At 41.7% G+C, this 16,211-nt stretch overlaps 1 protein-coding gene across 1 annotated transcript in view; it reads left to right on the top strand.

Moving 5' to 3' along the window:
• ADAMTSL1 (ADAMTS like 1) overlaps nucleotides 1–16,211 on the top strand; it is a 796,153-nt gene that overhangs the window by 572,166 nt on the left and 207,776 nt on the right. Inside the window, exon 15 of the mRNA XM_086961466.1 lies at nucleotides 2,149–2,278. Within this exon, the coding sequence (XP_086817592.1) occupies nucleotides 2,149–2,278 (130 nt within the window). The remainder of the gene's footprint in view (nucleotides 1–2,148; nucleotides 2,279–16,211) is intronic.

Raw genomic sequence — 16,211 nt, 5'->3', positions numbered from 1 at the left:
TTCCATATTACTGTCGCTATGCATGTAATGCCTCAGTGCTCCTGTATTCTGTCTTCCCTGCACCAGTTATGCCGTATTCTATGGCCAAATGTTAGTGTATTCCCTTCATCAGTGTCATTCCGCGTCTCATTGTCTGTGCATTCTGTATCTCCTGTCACAGGTCAGTGTGTTTCCTGTCCCAGATTCAGTGTATTCCCTGTCCCAATGTCAGTGTGTTGCCTATCCCAGCGTCAGTGTGTTCCCTGTCCCGGTGTGTTCCTGTCCCAGTGTCAGTGTGTTCCCTGTCCCAGAGTCAGTGTGTTCCCTGTTCCAGAGTCAGTGTGTTCCCTGTCCCAATGTCAGTGTGTTCCCTGTCCCAGTGTCAGTGAGTTCCCGTCCCAGTGTCGGTATGTTCCCTGTCCCAGAGTTAGTCTGCTCACTGTCCCAGAGTCAGTGTGTTCCCTGTCCCAGTGTCAGTGTTCCCTGTCCGAGAGTCAGTGTGTTCCCTGTCCTAGAGTTAGTGTGTTCTCTGTCCCAGTGTCCTTGTGTTCCCTGTCCTGTGTAATGTGGCTCCCCTGTCTCAGTGTGTAGTCACTGCCCCAGTGTCGGGATATCCATTCTGCCAGTGTCCTCATATTGTCCTTCCCGGGTATTGCATTCCTTGTCACGGTTTAGTTTAGATCCCACATTTTGGGCATTCATACATTTCAGGCAAACAGTCAAATCTGAACTACATTTTAAAAGATGCATACAGAAGAAGACGTGCAAGCCACTATTTGAAAAGGCAACAGCCGTATATTTAGATGAAGAATACACTTTCATTTCGGAGTGGTGCTATTTGAAAAATATCCACGCAATTGTGTTTATTTCGCTTCATTTGCGCACGCTGGAGACTTCTAAGAAGTTCATTTGGTTTTGCTCTATTAAGTGGTCAACAGCGTGCCCGGGACCGGCACCTGGCGTGTCCTTTATACAACAGCCTTTCTCTGCTGCCAGTTGGAATATGTTTATCCAGGACCACCCGGGTGTATGGATCGGCTGCCTAGATGGATCCTTGATCAATGTTCCTCTTTAGGAACAAGTGACCATTATCCAACTAATCCAGGAAGCTTTGTTCATGAAGAGCAAAGGGGGCTGAGTAGAAGAAACCAGGGCAGAGTTTCTATTGAATAATGCTCACACTTACATTGAGGAATGTGACTTTATCCAGGAGGCACTTATCACTTTTGTTTCAATCTTATTGGCTCCGGCTTTCACGAATAGTCACATTGCGACAGAAGTTGTGCAATGGTCTCCATTTTGGGATCAATATAACTGACCATGTTCTGCTCTTGTGGTTGGAAAGTGTGATCCTGGGCATATCACCGGCTAAGTTAATCCTCTTTCTATGTACTTCCAGTATTGCATTTTCCACCTTTTCAGGACATGCGCTCAGTACTCAGGGCGACTCAAAATGGTGGCTGGGACCACTACCGACTTTACAAAAAGTGGTAGAAGCGGGAGGATTTCACTTCAGTTTAGTCGAAATTGAATTTTAGGCCATTATGTTTCAGCCAGATGGTAGCTGCTGGCATGCACTGATGAGAACTCTAGGGAGGCAGTCCCTGATCAATCCATGGCTACAATTAATGGTGTATTATCTGCAAAATTCATGCAGCTAAGGTCGAAAGATCTCACCAGTTTCACCAATGAGTGGATGTAAAGATTCAACAAAGTGGGACTCAATGTAGAACCTTGAGGCACTCCCTGGTTCATTGCCTTAAATTCCAATGACAAAAGGGGGCCGGAGGACAGGGAAATAGGATTCACACCACTGCAAAGGTGAATCACGAATTCACACCTTAAGAAGGGATCAAGGTTAGGCATGCTCCTATTAACGCAAATTTGGGTCGTTGTAAGTATTTTTTACAAATTAAGAACCAACAGGAAAGGATCTGGTTTCATTATGCACATGCATAGATGTTCCAACAATCAGCTTATATCATATTCTACCATTTTACAAAAGGATTTTTTTAAACTATTTTTAAAAGCCATTACCATCATACATTCATTGATATGATGTTTAGCCTTCCAAAATAATATGTCAACGGGAGAGTACAGCCTGTATATCGATTTAGACGTTTTTTTAATGTTTAGACTTACTTTTTGAATTAACCTTTTTGTGTGCAGGTGTCCAAGAGGCTGTGGTTATTTGCCTGAACAAACAGACAAGGGAGACAGTAGATGTCAGCCTGTGTGTGACCAGCCGGCGTCCTCCACCGTTGCTGAAAGTGTGTAACCTGGAACCCTGCCCTCCAAGGTAGGCTTGGTTAAGATTTTTTACGGTTTGTTTCTGTTTTATGTGTATTTCATTAATTCTCAATCTTTCTTTCCTTCCTTGTCTTCTTCTCTCGTTCCATCACTCTTTTTTTCTAACTTTCTCTCGTTCTTTTTATCGGTGTTTCTCATGTTTCTCCTGGCATTCTTTCACAGATTTTTTGCATCTTTTCTTTTTGTAATATTACCATTAGTTAATTCTTTCTTCCGTTTCTTTCCTTCAATTGCCCATCATTGCATCTCCCATTTCTTCTTTATTTCAATATATTTTTCTGCTTTCCTTCTTTCCTTTTATTTTATCTTTTTTATTTCTTTGATCATCCCTTTTCTTCTTTCCACTCGTATTCATTATTTTCTTTCTTCCTTTTCTTCTTTTACAATTTTTTCCTTATTTTATGTGTTCATTTGTACTGTTTTCCTTCATGTTTCCTTTTTTCTTCCTTCATTATTTGCATTGTACCAGCTTTCCTTTGCGCTGTCTCACTCCATGGGCCTCTAACCTGTTTTTCTTTGTCAGTTTAATAGTTTGTCTTTCTATCACTTTTTTAGACCCCTTTAAGGGTTTCTTTTGGTCCCCACCCCATAGCTGTGTTATTAAAGTTTATTCTTACGGAGTCTTATAATTTTAACTTTTGACGTGCTACGATGTGCGAGCCAAAGATAAATGTTAAGAAGGGCCAAAAAACAAATTGATCTGGTGCAGTAGCACCCCACGTAGTCTGATATAGCGGGTAGTACAAACGGCTGACTGGCACCTAACCTACCCAAAGGCACAGATGAACATATATCTATTATTTGTGACTTGCTTACCTTCGAATAAATCAAAGTTTGAGGACCATTGCAAAATTTTAATTATGCCGACATAATTTGCGTAATTTCTGGAATTTTATGTTGCGCTTGTTTCTTGAAATATTTGTATCAAGCAGAAGTGACTCCAAACCAAAATATCCATTTCTGCTTTTAGTGAAAATCCCTGATTTACAATTGAACACCGAGATACACCATTCAGTAGACCTACTGCTTGGTTCATCAGGTGACCTCGAGGGTCCTTGTGTCATCCATCATGCAAGTGGAACTCTTTCTGGGCTGCTCCCATGCTATCACAAGCAGCAGCAGCAGCACGAGGAGAACACTAGAGTTGTTAAAATGTTCCACCGTGTGGTGGCACAAGATGTGAGCCCTGTCTCTTGTATCATGGGCCAACCGAGGTTGGTGAATTAAAGTGAATGCCCAATTTTTCCTAATGTTGTCCTACACTGGGGAGTCAATCTTTTTTTTTTTTGCTGTTTTATTTAGCGCGAACTGGACCCGAAGGTATTGCAGCACTTTACATGAGCACCAGTTAGGTTAAACAAGGATACATTTATTTTTTGGTAGGCATGGGGAGATTAAGTGACTTGCCCAGAATCATAGGATGGTGAGTCGACTCCCACACTTGAATGTGGTTCCCCAGCTCTAATGTTGGCAGCTCTGGTCATTAGGCAATATCCTCTCCATCTTGTCAGATCTGTGCATGTTGATCTGTGTAAGACAGATGGCTGCACAAAGAGGAAACATGCACCGGAAGCTGCACAGCTGTCTGCGTGGGGTAGCCTTTGTAAATTGGAGGAAAGTTAGCACACCACATGTGCTGAATTAGGTTTTATAGGGTGAGCATCTAACACATAGCACATGCCGAAACCTTCTGCTTATCCAGGGCTGGCTGGCAATCATTGATTGGTCTTATTCTTGTTTCTCCTTCACTGGAGAGCCTTAGAAGAGATATCATGCAAGGGCCTCCACAAGGAGTCTGGGCTTTGAGGGCCTCGAATACAACGTAGGTCCCAGTATTCTCAGACCAATGAGCTCCTAAATATGGCAACAAGAGCTGACACAATAAGGACAGCCTGGGGTTGATGGTAGGCTGGCCCCAACTCACCTGACCGGTGCTTCCATCTAGTGCATGACTGTAGAAGTCATCTGTTGCTTCCCTGGATGCACTCTGACAAATATCAAAAGTCCCAGTACCTATTGGTTACGTGGACAGTGACCCAAAACCTTTGACAAAAAAGACCCATGCCCACAGATACTTGGTTCTCAGTTTTCAAGCAGAAGGCTTTTTGTTCTGTCAAACACGGGTTCTAGTACCATATTTGTGAACATTTCCTGCTCTGTACATCTGTTTTTAGTTGTATGCAATAGGTTTTCTTTGCTGCTTCCTCAGCAGAGTGGAAGAAAAATCATTCACAAGTACCAGATGCATTTTGGCCTCATCAAAACCTTAAACCAACCACAAAAGTCTCAGTTTAACATGGACGTGAGTTCAACATTTACAGTGTTAATCTACATATAGCTTGTACAATATATGGCGCTATTTCACCCAATCAACTTTTAGACGCTGATTCACTAAACACATTTTCAGTCTGCACTCTTAGGTTTACTTCCATACCTGTGTTTATATTTACACAAATGTTTAGAACGCTCGAAGGTTGCCAAGAATACTCCTGGAAATCCATGACGTTCTCTGATTTCAAATAGTACCTTAGGAATAGATTTATGAATTACTAGTAAGGTCCTTGCAAAAACAGTTCCATATGCTTACTTGTGGTGCACTGTTGTGCATGTGCAAATGCCTTTATAATTATGCAATTGCCCCTTTTTTCCTCAACAGGAAAATTTTTCCTTTTGGATAAACACCTTTGATGTGGATCAGAGTAAATCTGCCTCCAATGTATTGCTTAATTTGAGCTGGTGTTTGCCAGTATGAGCCACTGGAAGTCATTTTGAGGACCAGCACTTATTTTTCTGCATCAGTCATTTACCGAGAGCATGAAAGGGAAGTCAACAAAGCGGTAAGATGGAGAAAGAGAAAGACGGAAAAGGGACTGACAAGAGTGAGATAAAGGGGCAGTGAGTATCTGCCAGTTGATTAAAGAGGCCGGAGGTGGATTTGAGACTATTTATCCTTTGTATTCAGTGCACTTACACTCAATTTCACTGGCAGTGGATCTGAGCAGAAGATCTTTAAACACTGGCACTCATACTTTTACAGATTAAGTAAGCACTGTCCCCATATTCGTGGATAGATTTCCCTTAGCCCTCAGATCTCTGTGTTAACCTGGGGTTCTGCAGAGCTACGAAAGCAGAAATCTCAGAAGTTTCAAACAATATTTAGTGAATAGTACTTTTCACCACTAGATAAAGATATTTGCATGTGCAAACTGAAATTTCACAAACAAATAGCTCTGACAATTGGGCTCCTAATTCAGTAGTGTATTTAGCAGGAGTCGGCTTGTTGAGCTAGCATATTCTGAGGATGGGTGCCATTTTCATCAAGCAGTGCATCTGCAGAGCGCCTTGGGCGGGCGTGGGCTGACTCTACTTATGGCCTATCATTGAAAGTTGTGTTAGCATTGCTGTTATCTCATGAGCTGGATATTCTGCCTTTTTTCTTTTTAATGCTACCTAAACTAAGCATACCTTCTGCAAATACACTTTCTGATTTCTGCCTCTTGTCTGGCACGACAAGGTCCATTTTCCACTGAAAATTTCAGTTTTCCTGATCTTCCACTTTTTGCCCGTTGGGTTGCGTAAGTTACGCAGAATGCCCATGGGCAAGTAACAGCTTCTTTCCATTAGCCGCTCTTTCCCATAGGTGCGCGAATGTCCTTCACGTCAGCGTTGGTGGAGTCATTTTCATGACTGCCTCAGCGATCACTCAGAAACAATGTGCCGCACCCCTGTCATAGGCATGACATAACCTACTTGGAGGATTGAGCAGTGGATAGATGTGCAGTAGCCTTCCTCCAAAATATATCTGTGTTGAATAAAAGTGAAACAGCACTCTAGCCATGAGTCAGCAGAGAAGCATGAATCCCTGAGTGATGTCACTCAACCTTATCCCAAATGTAAACTTCCAGGCAAGAGCTCTGATGTAATTGCACAGCAGGAGGTATCCTTTCCAAAAGATTTACGTTTTTGAAACCTTTGAAATCGTGCATTAACTGTTTCATCCCTATAAAAAAGCTATCAACAAGAAACCCAGAAGATGCCAATAGAGATGGGCAAAGTGGGACTATAAGGGAAATTTTATTAAAAGTCAAGACATTTTTGAGGAAATGGTAGCCTTTCATGTGAGCATATGCATTTGGTCTGAAAATAAGCAATCGCAGAGTGTCAGATTTAAAATTGTATACAAAGGTAATGTCAATGGTTCAGATGGAGCTGCATTGAAAACCAGTTGAAGGATGTTTCTGAAATCTGAGCTGCAAATGCTAGGGTTTACCTCTGGTAATTTCCGGTTTGCATTAGAAAGAGTACATCTTATCTATAAATCAACATAACAGCACAAAGCAAGCAATACAAAATACGTGGGGAGAAGTAAGGCAGAAATAGTTGGAAAAGGCTCAAGGACCATGTAATAGTCACAATGAAGATGTTGCCAAATGTGTTGATATTACATTAAAAAAAATGCAGATCTCTCTAATTTCCTGGAAAGGAACCAACGCGAAGCCCTTTAAGAAGCCCCTGGGCTAGCTGCATTCTGGTTAATGATCTGGTTAATAAGATCACTGGGCAGCTCTATTGCTCTTATTGCTTACAGGGACATTGGAATGGACTAATGCAATATGGAGTGGAGCCAACAATCCACAACAAACCAGTGGGGCCCCGTGACAGGAACTAGTGTCCTGATTGAACTGTAGGGTATTTTCTCCGGCAGAAGTGGTCTGCCACAACACAAGAGGATTTATAGAAGTGAATGCCTGTAAGTTGGAAGAAGGTGTCAATATGGACGGTGGAGGTGTTTCCACATTTTTTTAGAGCACAGTGTGTTCACACCACCACCCAGCGAGGATAGTGGCGCCCCTTGCCAACAGTGGGAGCGGCTCCAGCCCCAACCTCTGAAAAATCTACAGGGGCCACAAACCACCTCAGGTGTCTAAAAAAAGACCCTTTGCGGCTCAAGAAACACTCACATGTTACAACTAGTGAAATGTTTGTCCTTCCCCAGCCCGTCCGTATTTGGTTGCATAATCCAGATGTGGTCTTGACAGCCTGGACATTCCAGGAGATGAGCTCATTCTCATGGTTAACACCCACGAGCAGAGGATCTCCACCAATGGAGACTTTTTGCATGGTGTGCAACCCTAGCAACAAAAGGGCACCAGAATCCATAAGTCAAGATATCTTTTGTCCAATTGGAAACGGGCACTTGTGCACCTCCGCCAGTAGCCATGATTCTGGAAATAGATTCTAGTTTCCACCATCAAAACAGCCATGATGTTTATTGCAGTATTTGTTTCTTCAGCACAAAGAAGGTCAATAAGGCACCAGGTAGTTGTAAAAGAAAGAGTAGTAAGTTTGAATATACAGGTTTGGCAGGTTGACTTGTTTAAGAGGGGCGATGGGATTGTGCGGTTACCCGTACTGGGTGCGTAGAGAGGTACATCTACCTTTAAATACAGCTGTTGGTTGTTCTTCTGCAGAATACAGTACTGAATGTTGTTGTTTGTACTGAATGTTGTTGTTGTTGTTGTTGTTGTTGTTGTTTATTCTGAAGAAGGTAGAAGCCAGTCAGTTCATCATGCAATGGCTTATAGAATGTGTTGTGCTCATTGGTGCTAGCAGTGTTTGGTTACACTAAGTTGTAGCACCATCGCGTATTTAAAAAGCATGTATACAGTACACATTGTAAAAGTTTGGTATATGAGGCAAGTTTAGATAGTTCTTCCAATGCCCCCACTACAACCTATTAACATCTGAAAAAGATACAATTAAACATTTATGTTCTGAGTATACTATTTATTTAGCTATTGGTCCTGAGCGTCCCTTTAGCAGTGAACAGGAAATTGCTATTATAAGAAAGTATTTTTGCTAAACTGGGCAGGAATCTTGCACCCAGTTGAGAGGAATGCTATATTCCAGCTATTGACTAAAATATGGTGTACATGAAGCACCTTGGTCTAGCAGGAAGGTGTGCGTGACTGAAATGTAAAAGTACCCACTACATAAAACAGGTGCAAGCCATATCGAGGCATTTTGTAAGTTGCAGAATCTTCTCTTTCTACTAAGAGCAATCTCGAAATCGAGACAAGAGCCTGTTCAGTATGTTTATTACAAAATAGTGCGGCATAAACCAGATGTGCATATCCGCAGAGAATAGTCTGCTCTTCATTTCCATAGTTGAGGGAGTGATTGGCCTTCATGACCCCCCTTCTTTTTTTCATTGCTCCCCCCCACACTCAAAATTAGTGATACATAACATAATATACTGTGTTCAACTGCATTTACAGTATACAGACACCCAAACATAGCTGCAAACACAGCTAGGTATATTCCACATTGGATGGTCTTGTAGGTGTTATGAATGAACAAGATAATGGCTGGATTTTGTTATCAGTTATGTGGTATCTTCCTGTTGTGTTTATAATGTTCCCTATTACCTTGTTCCTAGCTACTCAGCCAGTGTGAGTGTTCTGTGTGGAATGTTGGTGTGATGGCCATGAGTGGAATGCTTGGGTGCTTGGTATGAGTGTTGACAAATAAAGATGGGCTGAGCAGCAGGAAGGCTGTTCCTAGTGGGGCTGCTACCACTGATGTCATAGTCTTAATGAATAACTTACAAATACACTACTCCGCTATGTCAACTTCATCACCTCTACGCTTGCAACTTCATTATTACATTTTGGCAACAATCTGGAGACTTACTCATGCGTTACAACTAGCTCTACTAAAGAGAAAGTTGACACAGAAAATAGATTTGTGCAACTGAAGATACATATCAAAGTGGGAAACTAAAAGAAACAAGAGAAACCTTGCAAGGACATAAGTTTACAGACAAGCGATCTCAGCTTTAAAGAATGCCCTGCAGCCCCACAAGTGTCCTTTTTACCGGACAGCCTTAGCCTGGGTGTTCTTCTTTTAACGACATCCCTGAGTGTTTTAAAGACAACCTCCTGTACAGCAAGCTGTATTTACACAGATTGGCCTAAAAAGTATTGTCTGCAGTGTTTTGAGATGAGCATTTTTCTTGACTCTTGTGTTATTGAACGGTCTAAATGCGAGCCATGAAATTATTACAAATTTATGTGGATTCACCTCCTGCTTTAAAAAGTCGGTGCTTAGACTTTCAAGATGGGTGCTTGGTCCCTGCTCTGTGTTATGGACTCAACACCACAGGAGCCTAGCATCAGTATGCACTTTGATTGAAAAGTGTTTGACCTGGCTTATGAATTGGTGAGATACTTGTGTGAAGTCAGCCTTTATACCGACTGCTGGAGCAAGTCAAGTGCGGTGAGGCAATTTTTGGTCTTTTCATTTGTTTTTTGTCATTTGAGGCCTTCCAATTTGGAGTAATGGGAGTTAAACTGCTGTGGTGTGGTTTAAAAACGGAGTCACGAATCGCGTGTAGTGCACGCACACCTAACTGCATTAGTCAGTCGCTCAGAAAGATTTCTTCAAGGTTTTCGTTGCTATGCCGTTTGGCATGCTGCTGTTGGCACTTTGCAGCATGAGCGCGCTGTGAACCACCTTGTGCACGTCACCCCTGCGTGCCGCCATCTTTAGTTTCAAGGCTCCACACAAGTTCTGACACTGGGGCAGGGTGCAGGTCTCTACCTCACAAATGTATTTGGGTTTTATGTTCCATGTTCAGCTGATGATCCTCGCTGTTCGTGGGGTAGTTGGTCAAGCTGAGGTGCGATTCGGCATGCAAACGGCACGGGACACCTATGGTGACTGTTCACTTTCATGGGGTACGGCAGCTGTCTCTTCAACATGTTGATATTTCACCACGAACCATTCTTTTTGATTGAAGACTTCGGCAACCAGCATGTTGGGTTGCTGCAAGTCAGGTGACTCTAGCAGTTCTCCCTATGATTCAAGTCTGACGTGTCTCTCCCAGAACGGTGACACGCACATCACTTGCGGGGCATACGTAACAAGTTACACAGCTATGTGGAGATATGCTCATCTCTGTATGGGTCATCCTTCCTGTTGATCTGCCTACCAGGTGTAACTGTTGTCTTTTTAACGCACTCCTTAATGTATTATGGTAACTTTCCAAGTTGAAGGGGGGCACTGCAGTGACAAATGTTTCATGCTTAGCGTCTAGTATTTGTGAGCTAGTTCTTCACCAAACCTAGTAGTACACTTGCTGCACTACATGGCTACTCTTCCTTTTTGGGATGTGGTCACATGTTTTCCGCCTTATGTTCATATTATTGTCAGTTAGGATTTATTCTTGTTCAGAGCTTATGTTCTTATTTAGATTGTAACTTGTCCTGCATGGGATTGTTGTGGGGTGTTGTCTGCCCATCCTTCGCACGTTGTATGTCCAAATCGTTAGTCCTTACAGGAGGGTGTTTTTTTGGATCATTGGTGGTGTTCACTCATTATTGTGGTTGGTTTTACCACACTTTTTTGAGGCATTGTTTTAGGTGGTTTGGGTCTGTTTTTTTGTCTACTCTGTATCTCTTTCTTAAAGAATGGGAATGGGTTTTAGTCCCACTTCCACGCTGTAAGCCACATTACCCTTATTACAGGAGGGGTGGCTTAAAGGGTTTTCAGTCCCTTTTTCACAGTTGATGGAGTATAGTCCCATTCAATGCAGTTAGTCATTTCCCTTACAAGAGGGGTGGCTTTGTGGGGTCTTCTCCCTAACACAGTTTTACCCTGATAAGAGGGGTGACTAAATGGGTGTTAGTCCCATTTACGCTGTTTGTCATATGGGTCTCAGTTTCATGTGACTAAATGGGTGTTAGTCCCATTTCTACTGTTTGCCTTGTCTTAGTGCATAAGTCACCTTGTGCTGCACGAGGGTTATATGGTGTTTAAGTCACCTTGTGCTACACCTATTCTCTAAGTTGTTACATGTGTGTAAGTCACCCAGTGCTGCACGTATTATTCACTGACTTTATGGGTGTCAGTCCCACTTAGCTTTGTTCACATTATGAGTCACAGTCCCATTTTTTCATTTATGGTCCATTACTTGAGGGGTGGTGAGTTGGGTTGTAGTCCCTCCTTCACAGTTTCAGTGGTTTTGTTCCGTATTCAAGGAAACTATTTATAGGTGCAGTCCACCCGTAGTAATAGATTTCCGGATGTCTTTCCCCCCATGTGTTTCTCTTCACTTTTACATTTTTTTTATTAAAGGAGGAGGATGTGTGATATTTTGTTTCAATCCTGCGTTCTGGACTATTGCCTTTAATTGTACATTCTTGAGTATAGTTGTTTTCACTTTTGTATGGTTTAATTAATTTTTAATTTTAAGGGAAGAAGATATGTGGTATCTTCCTGTTGTGTTTATAATGTTCCCTGTTACCTGGTTCCTAGCTGCTCAGCCAGTGTCAGTGTTCTGTGTGGTGGGTTGGTATGATGGCCATGAGTGGAATGGAATGCTTGGGTGCCTGGTATGAGTGTTGACAGTTGAAGATGGGCTGAGCAGCAGGGAGGCTGCTCCTGGTGGGGCTGCTACCACTGATGTCATGGACTTAATAAATAACTTAAAAAGACACTATTCGGCTATGTCTACTTCATCACCTCTACGCTTGGAACTTCATTATTACAAAGTAGATGTCTTCAACAACAAAGTCAGCCCACACCAGTTCGTCTGTGTGCTAAAATTATCAGACGAAAGAAAGGGAAATCAAAGCCAGATGAGTAGAAATAAACTAAATTCCTCCAGCTTTGAGCAAGCAAACCTCAGAAAATAAATGTTCTGGTATCTAAGTGAGCAAACAAGATATACAGCAAAGATCGAGATGACAGTGTATGTGCTTGCTACAAAAGCAAGGCTCCTCACAGTTTTTTTTTGCTTTGCCCCTTGTTTCCTGTAACCTGTTCCTTTCTCTGTTACTCATTAGCTAGCAGAACACAAAGTGCGAGGGTCACTGGAGAGGTGCAGGAAATTCACCGCCATTTTATATTACCTTCTGCTAGAAACAGTAAGAAACACTCGGGCATGTTTTCTCCTTTTAGCTATTTCACCCCCTTTTTCTAGCCTCACCAGTGGTTCTAGTCTAGGTCAGTCAGTATCTTTGGATCAGCGCAAATAACGAGCTTCCGACAACATATTACCTCACAGGGTTGACACATGAAGACTAAACATTTGAACCATTCTCTGGAGTTAAACTGCGCTGTAGTCACAATATGGAGATATTTTATTTTCTAAATCGTTCAAAATTCAGTTCTATTTAAAGCTTTAAATTAACCCAACAACACTGAAGGTAGCTGTATCAGATATGCAAAATTGCACTCACCTGTAAATAATGCACTCTAGCATTAAAGCTGCTATGAAACAACACAGTGCTAAATAGGCTTCTTATAATTTTGACTTTAATACACACCTTAAAATTGGTCACTTGCAGCAAGAGTCACATAATATAGTCACCCTTGCTGCATAATTTGGCCCTCCCCATCACATAATTCCAGTAGCCTTCATCATTGACTTGTCACTGTAGCCAACTCGGGCCTACTGTCCTGAGCAAAGCCTTACCACAAGGAAACACGAGGAGCACCATAGCAAAATACCAAACGTACAAAATGACACCTGTCAAAACAATATACAATTTCTCTTAGGAGAGCCTTTGAAGGATCTTCATAGTCCAAGTCGTACTTTGTTTGAGTGTGTCATCCACAAAAACTTAGCCTTCTATATCTAAATCTCTGACCACATGCTCTAGCACAGTATAATAACAATTCCCCCTTAAAATTCTATTGAATTTAACACTTGCTTTTTACAATGTGGAATCCAGACCTTCTGGCGTTCTCAGAACATTTCATAATAAACAGTTCAAATCTATGGATTTTACATAATGTTTCCCAGTGAACCAATAAGCTTTCATGCATGCAGTTATGACATTAGTTATGTGTACCCAATTGTGGTAGGCAAAATAACCCATCTCAAAAGGTATTCAATTTGGATTATTACAGTGAAAATCCTCTATCCCTAGAGTTTGTCACAGGGTATACCAACACCAAAACTCTTCACCTACTACGGTAACCTGTGAAACTTCATGTAACAATTACTGGTCTACAACTTGTATCACAGTGTGATCCCAATCCACAGCTGAACGCATTTTCACTTTAACAAATGCTTTTCAAAATAAATAAGCCAAACCTACTGCCTTTATCATAACTTTTAACAAAAAGCAGATCAGCCCATCAGTCATAACGTTTCCTAATGAACCAATTTAGCCTCTCTCTTTAATGATTGACTGAGAAGATTTGGCAAAGCAAAATACTTCCTCCCAAGCGGGCTCAACAAGGATTGTCATTGCAGATCTTCTATTCCCCCCAAAAAGGAAGCCAACACCAAACCCTTGAATTGCACCATAACCAACACACTACTGGGCATGACCTTTCCCACAAGTAAAAAAGTGCAATACAAGCACTCCTTTTCAGTGGAAGCACACAACTTCAGTCCAATCAAATACTGTGTGCAAAATACCCTAGATGTGGGTCGAGCCTGATGCTTCCTGTTGATCTTATAAGGTCCGGTGACAGCTATGCTGTCAAGCCAGACCTAAAAAGACGGCCAATGAAAAGGGAGAAAAGGAGTGGCATGGAATGTAAGGTGGTTTGGGTGTTTCTCTTGTTCCTGAATTGTTCCTGAATTCTTAAAGATATAGTTTTTGTCAAAATGCACTTTTTTCATCAGGCCTTCATTACATATTCAATAACATATCTGCACATTCATACCTATCTCTCTAGTATATAGTTGTGCTCGAGGCTGCAACTGACGGACTGTTCGTCTCCTCTTTATGGTGTAACTACACCTGACTTTAAATGCCAATGGTCCGAAGGTTTTGAGATGAAGAATTTGCATTCTAGAGGCCACTTTGGCTGTTTTGCAGCCTACATAAGTGTAGGTATTCAATTGTTCAAAGAGTAACTTCCCCAAATATTTGACAAGACAGGCTAATACCTTAGCCACAATAACTCCGAAATATTACCACAGGATATCTGCTTGGACAATGCACTAGACATGGAAATGTCTATCATTCATTTGACGTAAAAGATTAAAAAGAAGCCACAGAAGCACGCTGAGCATGAAAGATCTTCTCCTGTTTATCATATTATTTGTTAAAGAAGGGGGTTACTTTTAAATTCATGTTCAGATCAACCTATGTATCATGACTGCCAGTGAGAGGGGTAGGGAATCAACACTTCAATCATGGAATTACCAGACAAAAAAAACGGAGGCTGTGAGCTGTTCTGACAATATCGTGGACCCGAGCAATGATTGGTGCTCAACCAAGCAAGTGCCGTCCACTTGTGGCTTGTGTTTGAGGGAGGAGATGTACAGGCTTGCAGAGTTCTTACTGCAAACACCGGGGAGGATTCAAGTACTTCAACGGAGAAGGCAGGTTGCAACACAACTTGTTGAGCAGTCTTGTGATGTTCTCTGTCTGTCTACCAGGGGCGTGCCATCTGCAAATACTGTGATGAAGCAGACCTGGCAGAAGCATCAGCTCCTCTATCAGGACCCCCAAGACTACCCTCTTGGCCCCCTTTCAATACCAGAGAGCATTTGTCTATTTGAAGAGTCTGATGATCACTCACTGCATTCTTTCCTATGAGTACTTATACAAGAATAGTGAATTGGCTTCTTCAAAAGGCGGGATTGTATGAGCACAACCTCGTCAAGTATGGTTCAATGAAGTTGTAGCCATGTGACCACATACAAACAATGTTCACATTTACACCCACATCGGGTAATGAGCACAACCTGTGCATTTTATTCATACCTAAGAAGTGAGCCAAACTCCAGCATTTTCCTACACACCTGCTGCATGATTAGTGAAAATTCCTTAATTATATGAAACCTTTTTTTCTTGTATATGAAACCTTTGAACCCATTGAATTAGGCAATTTATGCACGTGAAGACAAAAAAAGGTTCTTGATCCTACAATGTCAGAAATGTTCAGGTCTCTATAGAATTATGAAGAATCAATAAATGGGGTAAAATAATGAATCAGTATGTATTTCAAGATTATTTCATTTTTTTGTCAAAGGCTCAAATGCCTAGTGTAGTATGACAGACACACAAGGAGGCACACTTTAGATACAATCATAAAGATACATACATTGATGCATCCGTCAGTGCCCTCAACCACGTAGTTCAAGAGGGTTCCCTACTTCACTCTCTTTTCGCAATGTTACACTGATTTTATGTATTCGCTCCAGATGCTCTTTGGAGTGAACATGAGCAGTATACATTTGTAATATCTAATGAGCTCTGGTGTATATGTTTCTGAGACCTATATGGCTCCACACTCAGCTGCTGGACCCACTAGAACAGAACTTTCAACCACAGTCACAACCAAACACGAGACACAAATTTCTGTAGCGCACTTCTCATTGTCTAACTCTGTTAGTGTATGACTAATCAGTATCATGAGAAACGCCTGGCTTGTAAGATTTGAGGAAGATTGTTTAGGCACAGACACAAACATTCGATAGCTCTACGTGTGAATATGGTGCAGAGACTTGGGTGAAATTCCCAAGTCACAGTTTCAAATTCTGCTAGGTTGGCTGTGAATTTCAACTTTTTGAGATGGATAGCAGGTGCTGCTGTCCATGGTATTTATAAAGCCTATTGCAGCGCTTTAAGGGAGATGAAAAAGAGCTGTTGTGGGAGGGGTTCTCCAAAAGGGAGTGGCCTAACACTTGTAACTCTGACACCTTTCCACCAAGGGCCATGACCTATATAATTATGGGCATGGCTTAAAACATGCCTTGGAAAACCGAAGTACCACCGCAAGAGTTGTTTGATACTTCTCCGTGAACTTTCATCAAAGACATCACACAGTAACAGACATGAGCCTAAAATAAATCACACCTACTGGCTTTGCCAATGTCTGTTATGAATATCAGATAAATGAGTAACAACAATGATTTTGTTGTGAATAATTATAATTAAAAAATGGTTCAG

This window comes from Lissotriton vulgaris, chromosome 3_1 (assembly GCF_964263255.1).
Source record: "Lissotriton vulgaris chromosome 3_1, aLisVul1.2, whole genome shotgun sequence".
Taxonomy (NCBI): Eukaryota; Metazoa; Chordata; class Amphibia; order Caudata; family Salamandridae; genus Lissotriton; species Lissotriton vulgaris.
This window is presented reverse-complemented; position numbering and strand designations above follow the sequence as displayed.